The sequence below is a fragment of the Haliotis rufescens genome, unplaced genomic scaffold, assembly GCF_023055435.1.
Source record: "Haliotis rufescens isolate VD_foot unplaced genomic scaffold, xgHalRufe1.0.p SCAF_16, whole genome shotgun sequence".
In the NCBI taxonomy this organism is placed as follows: domain Eukaryota; kingdom Metazoa; phylum Mollusca; class Gastropoda; order Lepetellida; family Haliotidae; genus Haliotis; species Haliotis rufescens.
Window position 1 is genome coordinate 3,375,870 of NW_025963846.1, and position 17,011 is coordinate 3,392,880.

Here is a 17,011-nt window from a genome sequence, read left to right on the forward strand (position 1 = left end):
GCGAATATGAGGATTTGGTGGTCAGGCTCTCTGCATGTCATCGGATCCCAATTGCATGGATCGATCCTCATGTTGTCAATCACTGGATTGTCTGGTCCAGACTAGATTATTTACAGACCACTGTTACATAGCTGGAATATTGCCGAGTGTGGTGTGAAACAAAACAAAAAAACAAACTAAAAGCAATATGTCTACTACATGTAATACAAGCAGCTGTCATGGCCAAGCTTATTGAAATTAACCTGTCAAACTTTCAAGTGGGGAACCATAACACAATACTATTGACAATATAATTGTATAACACAATGATACTATTGACCATACATCTGTTGAACACAGTGATACTACTGGCCATACAACTGTTTAACACAGTGATACTATTGACCATACAACTGGTGAACACTGTGATACTATTGGCCATACAACTGATTAACAAAGAGGCATACTATTGACCACACAACTGTCTGTCAAATTACATCTCAATCTCATTAAAATCAGATCTTATTTCTCGCTTTAGCTAAACAAAGATCTGAAGACATCCCATTACGGGTCACGTCAGAACGACCTTTCATCCGACCATCGCTTACCAGATCATGAAAGTGACAGTCGGAATGTGTTTTCTAATAAATGCAACCTCGAAAAACGTTAACACAGGGTATTCCGATCGACAGTTTTAGCCTTAACGACTGACTCCGTCAAAATCATCGTCTATCTCGCCTGTGTGGGATAAACATTTGACTGGAAGAGGCGTAGCACGGTACCTGGGAAACACTGCCATACAAACTCAAGCATATATTAGACATTCCGGAATGTTTGTTTGTTCAATTTTCAAAATTTTAATCGAGAACTGTGTCAACCTATTTTTCAAGCGTAGTCTGAAATGGAAGCCGCCAGGTTGAAATGGGTGCCGTAAAGCTCAAGAAAGCTGCTTTCTAATTGGCTGAAGTCGACTTCTTGTTAGTCATTTCTGTGGTCAGTCAAAGTTTGCGAAAGGTCGTGTCATGACCCGTAATGGAATGTCCTCAGATCTTTGTTTAGATGTATTATTCACCATTTTGTATGTACAGCAGTGATAAAAGTTTTATATTGTTTTTCATTTCACCAATACTGAAAACTGAAAAATATAATCTGCAAAAAAATAAAATTGTCAAAAGTAACTTCATTTTTTTCTAATTTCACTGCTCCTCTTGTACATGTTGTAGGTTAATCTTGTAAATCAACTGTACAAAAGCATAAGGCCTTACGTGTTAAATGAAAATTAAAGTCTGATGAACAATAATAATAATTGCTCTGGCACTTTAATCACAGATTGACTCAAATTACTGCAGATTTGAATTCTTGACCTTGTACAGCGCAGCGGAAATCTTACAATTTAGACTGTCGAAAGTCCATATGTTCTTCTAGGTATTCAATTTCAACATAACAAGACAGAAAGGATAGAAAGGAAATCAAAATAATGATAATGACAAACTGAAGAGAATTGATAAAATGATGACAATGTTGTCTGTACGAGATCTAACTCCACATGGAAGAATAACATGTAAAGTTTGATATAAACCCACTTCAAAACACCTCTTCATACCACGCACAAATCCCCAAACAGATATGATAGCCAATTTTCAATAAAGACCCTTCTCCTCTATTTGGAGACCCACTTAGTAAAACCAAGTAGATCATGTATATTTTTAAAAAAATATTATGGACACAGAGAAATTTGACAATGCTTACTTCGGACAAATACCTTGAAAATGTTATTGGCATAGCCATTCCAACAAACACTTTACACTCAACAGAAATGGGACCAAAATACTTCAAAAATACTATTACCCGGTATTCATACAATTAGAATCAATCAGGCTCCAAGTGAGTGAGTATGGTTTCAGCAATATGATGGCAGGGGACACAAGAAATGGGCTTTCAGTCACTATCATCACTCGTGACTACATGTATATGAAACAGACAGTGTATTCTCATACAGATATAACCGCCTCCGTGGACATAAAAGATGGTACTTGTTGTTACCCTGTCTGGCGCACGGCATTATGGGGCAAAAACAAGGACTGATCGGCTCGGAGTCAGTATACTGTGTCTGAGTTGGGCATTCATGTTAAACTGCGGCATGGTGTCTCAATGAGCTAGCACTATGAATCGGCATCAGTCCAGACTAGTACAGGCAGCCACACAAACACACACACGTACATGCACGTCGCTATACAAGTGCAATAATCTTGGACGCGACGTTAAACCCCATTTCACCTCACCTCATACAGATATATGGACCAGCGATATTATCTGGATAGAAAACAAACCAATTTTATACAAACACCCAGATACAGATATGCTGTGTATTAGCGCCAAATCACAATAAATCACCATAACCCATTAAATTTTGAGTTGCTTCTTATGAATACTCATAAAATATACCCAAAGAAAACTACAAATGCCCAAAGTGAATGATAACATGTATACTCAAAAAATATTTCCAAAGAAAACTATAAATACCCGAAGTGAATGATAACATGTGAATGAAAACTCAAAGGCTAAAAATATCATCTGGAGCCCTGTAAACATTATTCATGTTATTGATCATTTTTATTAGCAAACAAGAAATTCATTAATGATTTTAGAGAATAACAAAACTTGAATTTTATTGCAACTACGCAATATATTTATCCAAACAATTTTGGGTCGGCGGATCCATACCCCAACTTAGGAAAAAACAACTAAATACACAAAAAAGGATGAATTTTGAAAGCCAGGATCAATTTTCAAAACTACGAGAATCCTACAAGATGCATGATTCCAGTTCTAATGAATATAATAATAACATGTATATTCACCACCTTGACAAAACACAAGGGCCCACTTGCACAAAGTGATCTTAGTGCTGAGATTATCATAAGCCTATGTTAAAGTATGGGAGTTAGGATCATCTTAGCATCACAATCACACATGATTACTTCATTCAGGCTCTTACCAACAAAAAACAATTACTAAGTATTATAATTGGTTACTGATTTGGCTGCCATGATACAAAAAATATTTCAACAAGACATTTAGCATTTGTACCAACCAAGGTATCTGGAGTGTAGCGAGTGTATCACGAAAGTAGTGACTAAACTGAAAACTTTTTGGCATTGGAGGTTTCAGCACAGACACAACAGCTGGATTGAACTGTTCACAAATCATTAGCAAACTTCACACCTGGCAGATTATACTGCAGCACCATGAAAGCATCTCTGTCACTTTTGACCTTTATTTGTTATTAGTTGGTTTACCAAAAATAAATGGCCTAAAATCCAATGTAGGTAGGTATTACACATTAAAACCAGATTAGTACTGCTACTAATTACTAAAAACATGAAGTTAACACCGTTCCAGAAGAACGGTTGTGAAATGATATTGAAAGATGGAATAAAGATTTTATTGAGTATTATTCAAAATTTCTCATGAATGGTGATAAATCATGAATTGTTTGTTTTCGACTCGTTAAAATTATCAAAAGTCCTTGTAAATTATTCTCTTATTTTAGGTCGCTCGTGTAATCCAACTAGAAAAAAGTATAAGGCATTAGCAATCATGGGCATGTGAAAGAAACTGATTATATACATAATGTAAGCTACATAATTTTACATAAAAGACATCTCCAAACTGAGCAAAGTTTTGGAGAAAAAACTGAATGGTTTTGAGATATTTTTCAAGCCTCTTTCTTTGCCAGGAAATGATCAGCTAAAGGCACCACCTCTACACCAAATAGCTAAGGTCGGACTTGGATCTTTCTTGGTTAAAATACCTTTGTGAAAAATCATGTTTAGTAGTTTGATTTCTTAGCATTTTCAGATATGGTGGCAGAATTTATAACACAGAGGAAGTGGCTTTCAGATTTTTTCCCTTAAAAACAAACCCAAATAATAAAAACATGAAATGTCTTGTTTGATATTGGAGCAAAGTCCTACGGAGAATAATAACTGAATTTCTGTAGCTCTGCTTTGGAAACTAACCTTGCTAGCAGAAGGACCATGCATGATCTGGTCAATTAAAAAATCCATAAAATTCCCCAATTCAGCATGAGGTAAAATATGTGAGCAAAAGTTCTTGAACAAATATTGAAAGGTTTAGTATTATGCTCTGGACAGACAGGACATGTCGATCACCACATCCTATACCATAATATACCAAGGAAAAACATATTGAACAGTTCATTTAGTCGATGTATACACTGTATATACAACCAGAGAACATGAATAGACAGACAAGAAGGCTTCATAAGACCCATGCTTCACAACTTGTAGGCCTTTTGATCAGGAATACAATTCGGCATGGCAAGATATTTGTCCTTTATCATAAGATATGTACATAGGAGAAAATTGCACAGGAGAACATTTTGCATAAATGTTGCACATTTTTCTCCCATTGTGTCTTTGCTTTGTTTGTTTGTTGTTTAACGCCACACTCAGCAATATTCCAGCTGTATGACAGCGGTCTGTAAATAATCAAGTCAATCCAGGACAATCCAGTGATTGACATCACGAGCATCAATCTACGCAATTGGGATCAATGACATGCATCAACCAAGTCAGTAAGCCTGACCACCTGATCCCGTTAGTCGCCTCTTACGACAAGCATAGTCGCCTTTTACGGCAAGCACGGGTTGCTGAAGACCTATTCCCACAGACAGACAATTATCTGAGCCAGCCTTAAAACTTCAGAGTAGTAGTGTAAACCTTATTTTACTGAACCTATGATTGGATTTTTACTTGTCCTCAAAGAAATTTAGTAGTCTCGGGCTCGTGTACAAGTGTGAATTGCAAAGGCTGCCAAGTGATTTTGACAAATGAACAACCAGTTACTTTGTTTTGGACATAACAAATATCTTATAGTACACAAGCAAACACTCAACAAATTGTCCTTTATCATAATTCTTCATCTCATCCTATTGTTCAAAAGGCAACTTGGATAAACAAGCAGTTATTATGTTTTGCCATTAACATTTGTCTTTGAACAAAAACACACATTCAAAATAAACCTTAATCTCTGCATTATTGTTAAAAAATAGTGCCACTTCAGTGTAGCTCACCTTAATATATAGTAAACAGTTAAAAATGTCAACAAAGTGAGCAGATTAACAAAGGTCCGTCAACATCGATCTTCAAATGCTTTCAGCATATATACTGAGAAAAAACTCACACTAAAATCTAAGAATTTGAAGAAAACATCATGTCATCATAAAAAGTAACATGCACATCATGGCAGCCATATAGAAAACCGGATCAAAAACTTCCCGAACAAGTTCTGGGCCCCGTTCCACAAAGCGATCATAGCGCTAAGATGATCGTAACTCCCATACTTTAACATAGACTTACGACAGACTTAGCGCTAAGATCGCTTTGTGGAACAGGGCCCTGGTGTCATTGTTTGGAAAGTGTGTCAAGTTTCAGCTTCGAAGAAGAAGATGTTCAGACACTTGACTCGCACCACACAATGGACTAGCAGGCCACGACATAAGCCTACCTACCTTTCAGGCAGGAGAGCTATAAAAATGTGTTTTGGGGACAAACAAATAAGCACTTTGTTTTGGTGCTGACATTAACATTTTATCTCTGTGCACAAGCACACACTCAACTTCTATTCCACTCAGAGGTGAGGTTTCGGATAACACTTGGTATTGTGTAGTTGAACAGCTCAAAGTCTGGGTAGTAAGTTTTCCACAAAAGTCCAAGGTAATGGGGAGGGATTTGCTGATAATAACTTGGCAGGACGTCAGAGGTTTTCTGATGGTGGTAGGAAGCTGCTCTAGTAGGGAACTTGACAAGTGACGATGCACCGATAGAATCTAGAACATGCTTTGAATCATTCTCCAACTGATGATACTTTCCAATAAAATTATATTTAATCAGACATGGGAGACAGAGTTCAAAGAACTGACACCAATGTTCGTTTAAAGCTTCTTTCCTCTTCTTGTCCACAATGTATTGCACAAACTCAAAGAAGGACACATCATTGCCTTGAGCAAGTGAATTAGCTGATGCATGTTTTCTATAATTCTTGATTATGTCCTTTCCATATCGTGAATGAAAGAATTTACTTGTGTTTGACTGTCCTTGAAACTTGTTCCGATAAGCAGAAAGAAGTCTTTCAAAAGGTTCACGCACAAAAAAAAATTTGTAATAATTCCTCAAAGCGTTATCAGCTTCTTTCATAGAGAGGTCGGATAAGTAAGTGAGATGCTTGTCATATTTCTTATGAACATCGCCAGCTTTAATCAACATAGGGTCAGTAACATTAACCTTGCCAGAAAGAACTAAAAGTACACGTCTCCAGTTTGTACAAGCAACTTTGGGCACCTGGCAGTAGAGAACCTTGTACTTTTTGTCTACGATGATATGGTTGAAAGAACGGTGATTAATTTTCTGGGAGCTTTGGATACCCATGTCCTCACACTTTTCCTCAAGGTGATCTCGCCAGCCGAGACCCTACAAGACACAACAAAAAACAAAAGCTGCAAAAGGAGAAACTTTTGGTTGGGCATAGTTTCATACATTTCCTTAACTGTAATCAGTGTACGGAATGAAGCATGGGTGTCAAGATGTTCTTCTCATAACCTGATGTTAAAGGGTGAAAATTAAGTGGGTCCCCAGATTCAAATACTACAGGAGTGTAAACGCCACACTCAGCAATATTCCAGCTATATGACGGCGGTCTGTAAATAATCGAGACTGGACCAGACAATCCAGTGATTGATATCATGAGCATCGATCTGCGCAATTGAGATCGATGACATGCATCAACCAAGTCAGCGAGCCTGACCACCCAATCCCGTTAATCGCCTTTTACGACAAGCATAGTTACCTTTTACGGCAAACATGGGTTGCTGAAGACCTATTCTACCCTGGAATCTTCACGGAAATAAAGAGAAATTGTTACATAATGATGTTATTTTTGCAATAAATGGTGTTTTGAAAAACATGAATGATGGGTGATGGGATCAATTGGGACCAATGACATGCTTCAACCAAGTCAGCCTGACCACCCGATCCCGTTAGTCGCTGTCTTACGACAAGCATAGTCGCCTCTTACGACAAGCAAAGTCGCCTTTTACGGCAAGCATGGGTTGCTGAAGACCTATTCTACCCCGGATCTTCACGGGCATACATGACATCTGTAAAGAGACTGTCATAACAGTAGTAGCACCATCGCACTGTATTGATCAAATAGAAAAAAATGGAAACCACTGGCATTTTTCCAGGATCATTCATTTTCAACTCTCTAAGCTCTCTGAGAAAAAAAGCTTTCCTTACCAAAGTAGACAACCTAAATTTGCATTCTCCATTTATGACCAAAATGTAACGCATCCATGATTCAATGCACAGACATTAACCATGTTAACCACTCCTCATTCCATTAAGAAAATTAATTTGAGCTTCACTGTTCCAGTGAAGGTAAAGGAAAGATCTCTATGGATGAAGAAATTATGTGTTGGTTAGGCTTTTCCGCAACACAGCTGTTTTCTTGGATGGGAGAGTACAGAAATGTCTGGCATATGAGCTGCAATCAGACTGGATAAAACATTGTTAAACGGGATGTGAAGCACAGATTCTCAACCTGCATATGTATTATGTGGCAGCATATAATGTTGAAGGTGGTTAAATATTGTGACATGTAGTGAATGAAAAGTTCAAAAGCTGTCATTAGCAGATTGTGGGCAAAGAGTTCATACAATAGCCACACGTGTCAGTCAGAGTTACCTCCCAACCTCACTTTTGGGGGAGAGAACAGTGACTTGAGAGACGAGAGTTTCTAGTGAGTGAGTGAGTACGGTTTTACATTGCTTTTAGCAATATTCCAGCAATATCACGGCGGTCGACACCAGAAATGGGCTTCACACATTGTACCAATGTCGGGAGTGGAACCTGGGTCATCGGCAAAGGCTGTAACCACTAGGCTACCTGACCGCTCCTTGACAGTCGCTAGGCTGGGTGTACCTATATAAGAGCGCATGTCAAGATTGGACCTTTCATGATTTTAGAACAGTCAAAATTACTTTATAATAAGAAGACTACTGAAGTTGTTAAGCTGGAAAAACTTCACATGTTTCTGATTTGCAAGTGTTGTTAGGTATTCTATATGCAGAAATATTAGCATCAGATGCTCAATAAAATCTGCTTATCTGAAACCAATAATGTTCATCTCCTAAAAGTACCAGATACAGACAACTTTGTTATTTTTCAGACAAACTTGGATTCAAACAGCATATCCTTGCACAGTTAAGGGATGCAACTCTGCACAGCAATTGCTGCGCTTCAGACCACTCCTCACTGAATAAGTTATATCAGAAGAACCAAATACTGACCTCGCTCACGTCAGTTGTCACAGAAACTGGCTTAATTAGTTTTAATTCGTGTTGGGAATCACTTGCAAAATCATCAATTCTATCGCAGGATTTTATGATTCATAATTCCTTATGCCATTGAATTACCACACAAATTTATTTTCTGTTGCTTTTGTCAGCTTCAACATGTTCAAAGGCTCATAACATCATAATCTGCCAGACCCGTGAAGATCCGGGGTAGAATAGGTCTTCAGCAACCCATGCTTGCCGTAAAGTGGCAACTAACGGGATCGGGTGGTCAGGCTCGCTGACTTGGTTGATGCATGTCATCGATCCCAACTGCGTGCATCGATGCTCATGATATCAATGACTTGATTGTCTGGTCCAGACTCGAATATTTACAGACCGCTGTCATATAGTTGGAATATTGCTGAGTGCGGCATTAAACAAAAAACAAACAAATCATAATCTGCTAGGTAAGGGACCAGTTCATGCCAGAATAAAATGTTAATTCCTTAAGTTTTGAGGTGGGGAGGGGTTAATGGCCCTGAAAGATTTCCATCCGACAAAATCAACTTACATGATTTCTCACATTTTTTAGATAGTATCGAAACCATCCTCTGCATCTCCAGGGTTTGCCTACAGGAAACCTACATAAACCATGGATCACTTCCTGTGGTCCTTGCAATCTCATATTACCCACCCTTCATTTTCACTAACATTTAAATGACCAATCAAACGTCTCAATAAGGAAACCGGAAATGGGAAAGGGAGGCAACTGGTATTGCCCACCAAACAATGAGGCTGATTTGTAACTCACATTGCAGTGTCGCAAATCAAATTCACTAATGCAAGGGTGGGTAATTTGAGATCATGAGAACCACAGGAAGGGATCCAGGGATTAGTGTAGGTTTACAGAAACATATATACTGGAGATGTATTTGGAGGATGTCAGTAAACAAAACCGATCCTATTTTCATTCATAAGCCTTTAGGAATTAAAAACATCCAGTCTTTCCACAAGGTTGGGCTTCATCACCATCAATAGCATTGAGTAATATAGAACATGTAGAATGGCAGATTTGATCAACATAAACCCTACAAATGGTTTTCAATACCCAGTAAATAAGCTTCAGTCAATAAATGTTCGGAAAAACAGGGTAAACAAAAGAGGCCACTCAACCAAAAATTCAACATTTTCAGAATTAAGTTTTATTGGGTTTGTGGGGGGGGGGGGGGATCTGTATGTCCTAAAACTTAAGGAATTAAGTTGTTTATCTGACTCTCATAGTGACCGATTTGTGAACGACTTTATCTGAATGAACAAAGGCTAATTACCCAATAGCCAAGTCTATATATATATCTTGAATGACTTAATTGACATTACTTTACGCTGCTAATCCACATCTATACATAATTGCCATTTTGGGGATAACAGTTTCTCAGTTAAGTACAAATTCTAGTACAGTTTTGGGTTCGAACCCACACTCTCAGAGTGAGGCACCTTGGATATAAGCCTTGGTCCAGAGATGAAAATGAACCAGGTCTTACCCTTAGCCTAGGGTTAGGCTAGGTGCTCCGGGGCACCAACACTGTCACTGGTATCACTATAAGCTGACCTGACTGTAAGCTACTCTATTTTTTATCCCGGGGATGAAATTCTCTAGTGTCAGGATGATTCTCCCTAGTGAATTTGAACCCAAACCAGTGTGTTTAATCCCCCTCTGTATCCGCCCATGTAATCTTATCCTATACTATACTCTAGTGTACCTTGCTTACAGTAGTACTACTTGTATTTATCATCCAAAACTGGCTCCCACAGGAGATATGCTTGGATGAGATCAAGCGATATCTACACTGTAGATATCGATGCAATGAAATTACATCACTATGCTTTGCAGACCATTGTGACATCACTGGTTGCCATGACGTCACAATCAAATTACATCACTAATGGCTCTGCTCCTGAAGCTGTTAGCAGTACTTTTTACACTCAAGACACTGCTAATTACTGTCTACAAATTGAAAAAGTTGGAAGAATGATGTTGGATGATAAATAAAATCTCACCCTCGTGTCTTTTGACATCAAATATATCAACTCGATGATAAAAGTGGCAAAACTCCTCCGCAAGCCTCGGAATTTTACCACTTTTATCAACTCGTGTTGATATATTTGATATCAAAAGACACTCGGGTGAGATTCTCTATGTATATCTCCCTGTATGTTGTCACTTCCTACCAAGAACCATACGCCGACCCCCTACACATAGGAATATGTAAATAATCTCTATCAACATTATGTGTGGCTGCAAAACACATGCAGCAATGCCCCTTCAGAGCTCCAGATAAGCTGCGTATCTGCGTGAAATACGCATCAGAAATGCAGAAATACACAGTAAAATATAATCCAAGCGTATCAAATACGCAACGAACATTACAGATACGCTACAAAAATAAAACTTGTGCGTATCATCAAAATATTGTGAAGTAACCCTGCGTATTCGATTAGCAAATCAGCAACTTATTTTGAAATTATAAAGGGGCATTCCGTCAACCTTGCCAAACTCCACGATGACAGTCACATCATGATCATTTGCCATCACACTTTCTTGTGGAAGTATCGTGGTATTTTTGAGTCCCATAAAGCTCTCGAACCCACACGACACCAGTTTGCAGGGACAAGATGAATAGGGTTTTTAAATATTTAACTTAAATACACACATGTGTAAAAACTAGTGGGTAACAGAAATTTGAATACGCAGGTAGAATTACTGATACCCAATGATTTTAAAATGCATGGGTAAAATACCCACAACACCAAAAGCTTATCTGGAGCTCTGCCCTTGTAACTACTTAGAACTTTTGAACTGGTCCCTAAGGGGCAGAGGATTAAAGGTGCATTCCTCCATTCTCTATGATGTTCTCAGATGTGTAACAAATGGGAAGGTACCCCCAGCTTAGCAAATGCAACAGCCAAGCTGGCCTTTGAAACAACAGTTGGAATCAATAAACCAATTTGTGTATCATTGGTGGTTATTCTTGTAGTTGTATATTGTTTGCTACACATAATCTATACTTCATGTAGATCATCTGTCCGGAAAGATGAAGGTTAGTGGTCCAAATCCCAGCCGAATCATTCCAAAGACGATAAAAGATGGTTAACATTTTTATGCTGATATTAGATTACCATTACGATTATTGCATTGAATGAAATGTTATAATATCTCTGAAAAATAAAGAAACTTTTAAAAAATCTCAGTTTTAAACAAAATCACACTTTTCCCTGCCTGCCAGTTAGTTTTGATACCTGGATAATCTTGGTCTGTTAACATTGGGCTTGCCCCTTGACACCATGCTGCAGTTTAACATGGATGGATAACCCACTCAGACCCAGTACACTGTCTCCGAGCCGACCAGTCCTCTGAATACTGAGTGCCAGTCAGGGCAACAAACAACATGTGCCATCTTTTAGCGTGAAGATTCCGGGATAGAATAGGTCTTCAGCAACCCATGCTTACTGTAAAATGTGACTACGCTTGTCGTAAAGGACGACTAATGGGATCGGGTGGTCAGGCTCGCTGACTTGGTTGATGCATGTCATCGATCCAAAGTGCGTGGATCGATGCTCATGATATTAATCACTTGATTGTCTGGTCCAGACTCGATTATTTACAGACCGCCGTCATATAGCTGGAATATTGCTGAGTGCGGCGTTAAACAACAAACCAACCAAACCAACCATCTTTTAGTGTGTGTTGGTGCGATGAGGCCGGGGATCGAGCCAACATTCTGCTCTCCGGAAAGATGCTTTACCCACTAGATTCAAGGGTTATGAAACTATGAAAGCAATATCCAGCTGACAGTTCTGCCATATTGATACCAGTCCTGTACCTTTGGATTTCTTCCAACTGAGTTCAGCCTATCTCTGCTCTTGTAGTGGACTTTGCGACCAACTGCCTCTGGAAAACAGAAAGGTTTGTCACATCATATTTTTATCAAACATATGTTGCTTATTGTCCTTCCATAAATCGTTTCTGCTGACAGACATAATTGGTAATTTGATATGTTCAGAGCTTCAAACAGAAAGAATTGACGTAAAGAAAAGAAAACTATATTTTTTGTTAACTATTCACATCGATTTGCCAACCATGTAGAGGGATTTATTGCAGTTTTGTAGATGTCTTTCTCTTGTTATCCACAGCTACTGTGCATATCCTGCCGCAACTAATTCCTCTTTGTAGCTGAAGGTTATTAAGCCACACATGTGTGGTTAATGCCCTTAAATGTTCGCACAAAGCTTGTTCGCAATATAGACAACAGTATGACATCAATGACATCAATGACATCTCCCAGAGCAATAATGCAATATAATCCCTGTCCATTCTATTATCTGCCAATCAGGAAACAGCTGTTCGTCATATTCAATATTTGGTGAGGCCTACATTATTTAGGTTCATGGACATATACATGTAAAAAGGGGGCACGGGTGGCCCAGTCATCTAAGGTGCCGCGATTCGCTGGACACGCCAGAAATCTATGATTGTGGGTTTGAATCCCGGTTCGCCCCGATTATGTTTCTAGGTTTGTCAGGACTATACCCGTGCTCGTGGGTTTCACCGAAGTGGTAAACGCCCGAGGCCTGCATCACTTCTGGCTTTCCTCACACATTAAGCTGACACGCTGTGATATAACTGGAATAATGTTAAAGCGGCATTAAACCCCACTCACTCACTCACTACATGTACAAAATTTGTTTGGTTAGCCAATCAAATGCCACAGAATCACTTGCAATTTATTGATTATGAAATCAATACAATCTTTGAATATACATACTGTAATCGACTTAATAAGTGCCCAGGGTAACCATTGAGTTTCATTGTTAAAGTCATTACAGTATATCACGTGACCAACCAGGGGTCTGGGTAGTCATGTGGGTACCCGGATCCTACTCAGGACCTACCCGAGTTACCCGTCCCAGCCCTAATATCTACTTTAAGATGAGGTTACACTTTTTTGATGTCCTCATTACGGAATAAACAACAACAACTTGATAACAAGAACAACTCAATATGTGAAGAACTGAAATGCTCCAATTGAATTCCAACACAGCGTTATGGAAATAAAGCGACATAAACAGAAGGACTCTACCATGCTGATTATCCATAAAAGATAATTCTTATATAATCTCAATGTTGAAATTGTTTTCTCAATCTTTGTTTCAAGCGGATTAATTTACCATCAAAGAAAATCAAAGTTTATAGCTAATTAACCCCGAAAACACTTTTTGCCATTGCCGTGTTGCCTATTGACTCGGAAAAAATGTAAAAGAAATCAAAATGGTCTGCACTTATGTATTGATCTAAATTTGGGGTTGACCATCAAAGACAAATGCTTGTTGTAGGAAAAGACTTCTATAGATATATGTCTTTGTTTTAGGCGACATGTTGTTAGAGTTGACATAATGGATCGGTTTTGGTGACATGGTTGCTTAATATCGTGATCCACATGTTCCAAACCGTGGATCCTATAGATTGTTTCAAAACATCAATCACTGGTTTGTCTGATCTAGATTATTTACAGTGAGTGAGTGAGTGAGTTGGGTTTAACGCCGCTTTTAACAGTATTCCAGTTATATCACGGCGTGTCAGCTTATGTGGGAGGAAAGCCTGAAGTGATGCAGGTCTCAGACGTTTACCACTTCGGTGAAACCCACGAGCACGGGTATGGTGCTGACAAACCTAGAAACATAATCGGGGCGAACCGGGATTCGAACCCACAATCATAGGTTTCTGGCGTGCCCAAGGGACGCAACTCTGCACAGCGAATCATGGCGCCTTAGACGACTGGGCCACCCGTGCCCCCAGATTATTTACAGAGCTCAAGCATAATAACATGAATACTGCTGAGTAGAGCATTAAATAAACAAACAATGCCACCATTCTCATGGAAGGATGATAAATGTAATAGATCTAATTAACATCAACCAACTTTGATTTATCAGGAGTTCCTTATCTTTGTAAAACTACTACCGTATTTGACGTAATAAGCACCCCGCTCTAATAACGGCCACAGCGATATTTGCTAATATATTGGCTAGTGAACAAACCCAATTAGCACCCCTTCCGATTGATCAATGTACACAAGAGTTATTTATTCGTGTATAATACACACTCGTGTTTTATGTGCACCCTTAATTATGGGCAAATAAATTCTGGAAAAATATATGTCGTATAAACATTTCAGGTTCAGGGATGCGAGCAGGTTTTCCCGACACATTTGATTGCATTTTAAGCAATTTCGTGCAGTTTGGACAACATTCACACCAAGAAATGTAATAAGTCAATAAGTCAATAAGTCAAATAAACATGATAAACAAGATGGCAGCTGCAGTAAAATTTCGAAGTTAAATCAGTACTTTTAAAAAATCGGGCATAGCTTTCGCGCACCTGGCTACCCGCCAGGTCTGGGAGGAACACTGCCATAAACTTCAACCCCCATCCCCCAGACACAAGGACAACTGTCACAAGCGTGCAATGTCTGACCCTTTCCCCATGTTGAAGCATATTGAAAAAAACTTACCTTGTACTTACCTTTTGATGAAAAAAACAAAACTCCATTGCAAACATAAGACATTAATACAATATATATCCCCGTATTATGGGGTTTTGGACGCTGAAGAAACATTCATAGTTTTCTCACTAATCACATGAACAACTGTAAAACATCTCATTCACTTACAGGCTAAAAGACAACTTTATCTTAAAAACAAGCCATCAGCTGAGTATTTACAATTTCTGTGTGACGCCACACCCCACGTTATAGTGCAAGTATTCGTGATAGAAAACGTATGATGTCCGAAAACCTATGCTGGTGAAAGCTCTGATCGAAAACAGGACAATCCGCGACGGGTGTCCGGTTTTCGATCATATTTTTCGGAGTGTTTTTTTTTAATTTTTGATTAAATTTTTACGCGGAAGATGATTTTTTCCGAGGACTACTGTTTTTTAAAAACGCGATTTTCCGCGTTTCCGCGGAGATTTCACATCCCTGAGGCTGTCAGCATAAATCACAAAATTTATCTTTTAACTAATTTTGAGAGCGCCATGGGCGCTTATTACGTCGAATACGGTATTCAACTATTTACATTTTATCCTACACGTTGACCAGTAGTCTAAATCTCTCTGAACCCTGTTACTCTGCACTATCAACCTGTCACTGCGATGCTGCTGATTGTAACATCGGCGGCCTCCAAAATTCACACAATACCGATATGGCTCTTTATAAGGCGGGTCGATACACTCATACATTCGAGTACCACTTTGGGGCATATCGCTTGACCACTCTGATGACGAAGTCTTAAGAGTAGAAAAATTATTGTATCATTCTTCAAAGCAAACGCATTTCTTTTTAACTAGTGTTGCGTTATAACGAGACACTGCGTTTTGACTCACAACCCAAACAGGCCCCAGTTTACACAGACTTGCGAACAAACTTTTGACATCACTTTTCGACTTGCTCCTGCGTAGCTCTCATAGTTGAGTCCTCTCAACACATAACATGCGCGTTACTCCTGACGACACAAGAAATAAATTTTATGAAATCTACGAACCTCCACTCGGCCGTTCCGCACCGTCAGACATGGTCCACGCGTTCATGTAGACAAGCACCATCATTGGCAAAAATACTCCCAGTGCTGCTAGAACGGTAAACAGTCTCAGCCACATTTTCATTCTGCTTGGAAAGTTCAGGGTCAAAGCCGACTTGTGGCGACAATCAAAACACCATGTGCCCTTTCCGCATCAATCTTTACACCGCTAACCCGAGAGGTGTCGGTCTCGCCAAAATGTAAATTGCAGTACTAGCGCATTTGGCACTCAGGGCACCGCCATTGTTAGAAAGTGTTTACTTCCTAGAGGTCACGTGATTCCGTTACATGTGGCCCGCACTTGTTCCTCACTGATAACGTTGGGATGTAACACTCGCGAGATGTGCTCATATGGGGAAGGCTCATGCCACTGATCGGCACATGTGCCAGTAAAAAGTGCCAGTGAGCTGACCCACATCTCTGTGTTATTGTTTATATCCCCTTTTAGCAACAGCTGTGTTGTGGCGAGACTGTCCCTTATCTGATAGAACCCGGGGTCAGGAGACATAGACTTACACAGGCTTTTCCCAAAGCATTGATAACATTTTTGTGTCTTATTATAGTACTTATTCACATATCTTATACTTATTCACATGTTACATTATTTGTCTAGTGCATACTAGGTAGTATATAACACCCTGTTCATATAATATTCTTGTTTCGAAAGTAAATACCGTGAGAGGAGTTTGACCAAGAAAGTCTATACTGTGGGGGTTTATAGTTAAATTGAACTCTTTTAAAATATTGTCCAAACAGTTAAGAGCTCCTGAATAATGTTTCCTTTAATTTCCCCACCACCAACCAGGGTATGAAACTCCCAACAATTTCAGCCAGACCACAGGACTGGCTAGCAGAAATACTTGCCAGCCCTTACCAAAACCTGCCTGCCCGCTATAATCATATGTTTCTCAGGATAGTTTAATTAAAAATATGAAAACTGATTGCTTGTAGCATAAGCGCATCGCTAAATGTTAGGTTGGCTAAAAGCTAACGGGGTTTCTTTTTGGTTACATTTTATCATTCATCTTTACATGTGAA

General features: G+C 39.1%; 1 protein-coding gene across 1 annotated transcript; it reads right to left on the reverse strand.

Moving 5' to 3' along the window:
* Positions 1-2,141: 2,141 nt before the first annotated feature.
* Positions 2,142-16,244, reverse strand: LOC124149328 (carbohydrate sulfotransferase 11-like). Its single transcript, XM_046520834.2, has 3 exons — positions 15,938-16,244; positions 12,220-12,287; positions 2,142-6,473 (listed from the first exon to the last, which is right to left on the reverse strand). The coding sequence occupies exons 1-3, from the start codon at positions 16,056-16,058 to the stop codon at positions 5,619-5,621; spliced, it is 1,044 nt and encodes a 347-aa protein (XP_046376790.1). The 5' UTR covers positions 16,059-16,244; the 3' UTR covers positions 2,142-5,618.
* Between the last annotated feature and the right edge of the window lie 767 nt (positions 16,245-17,011).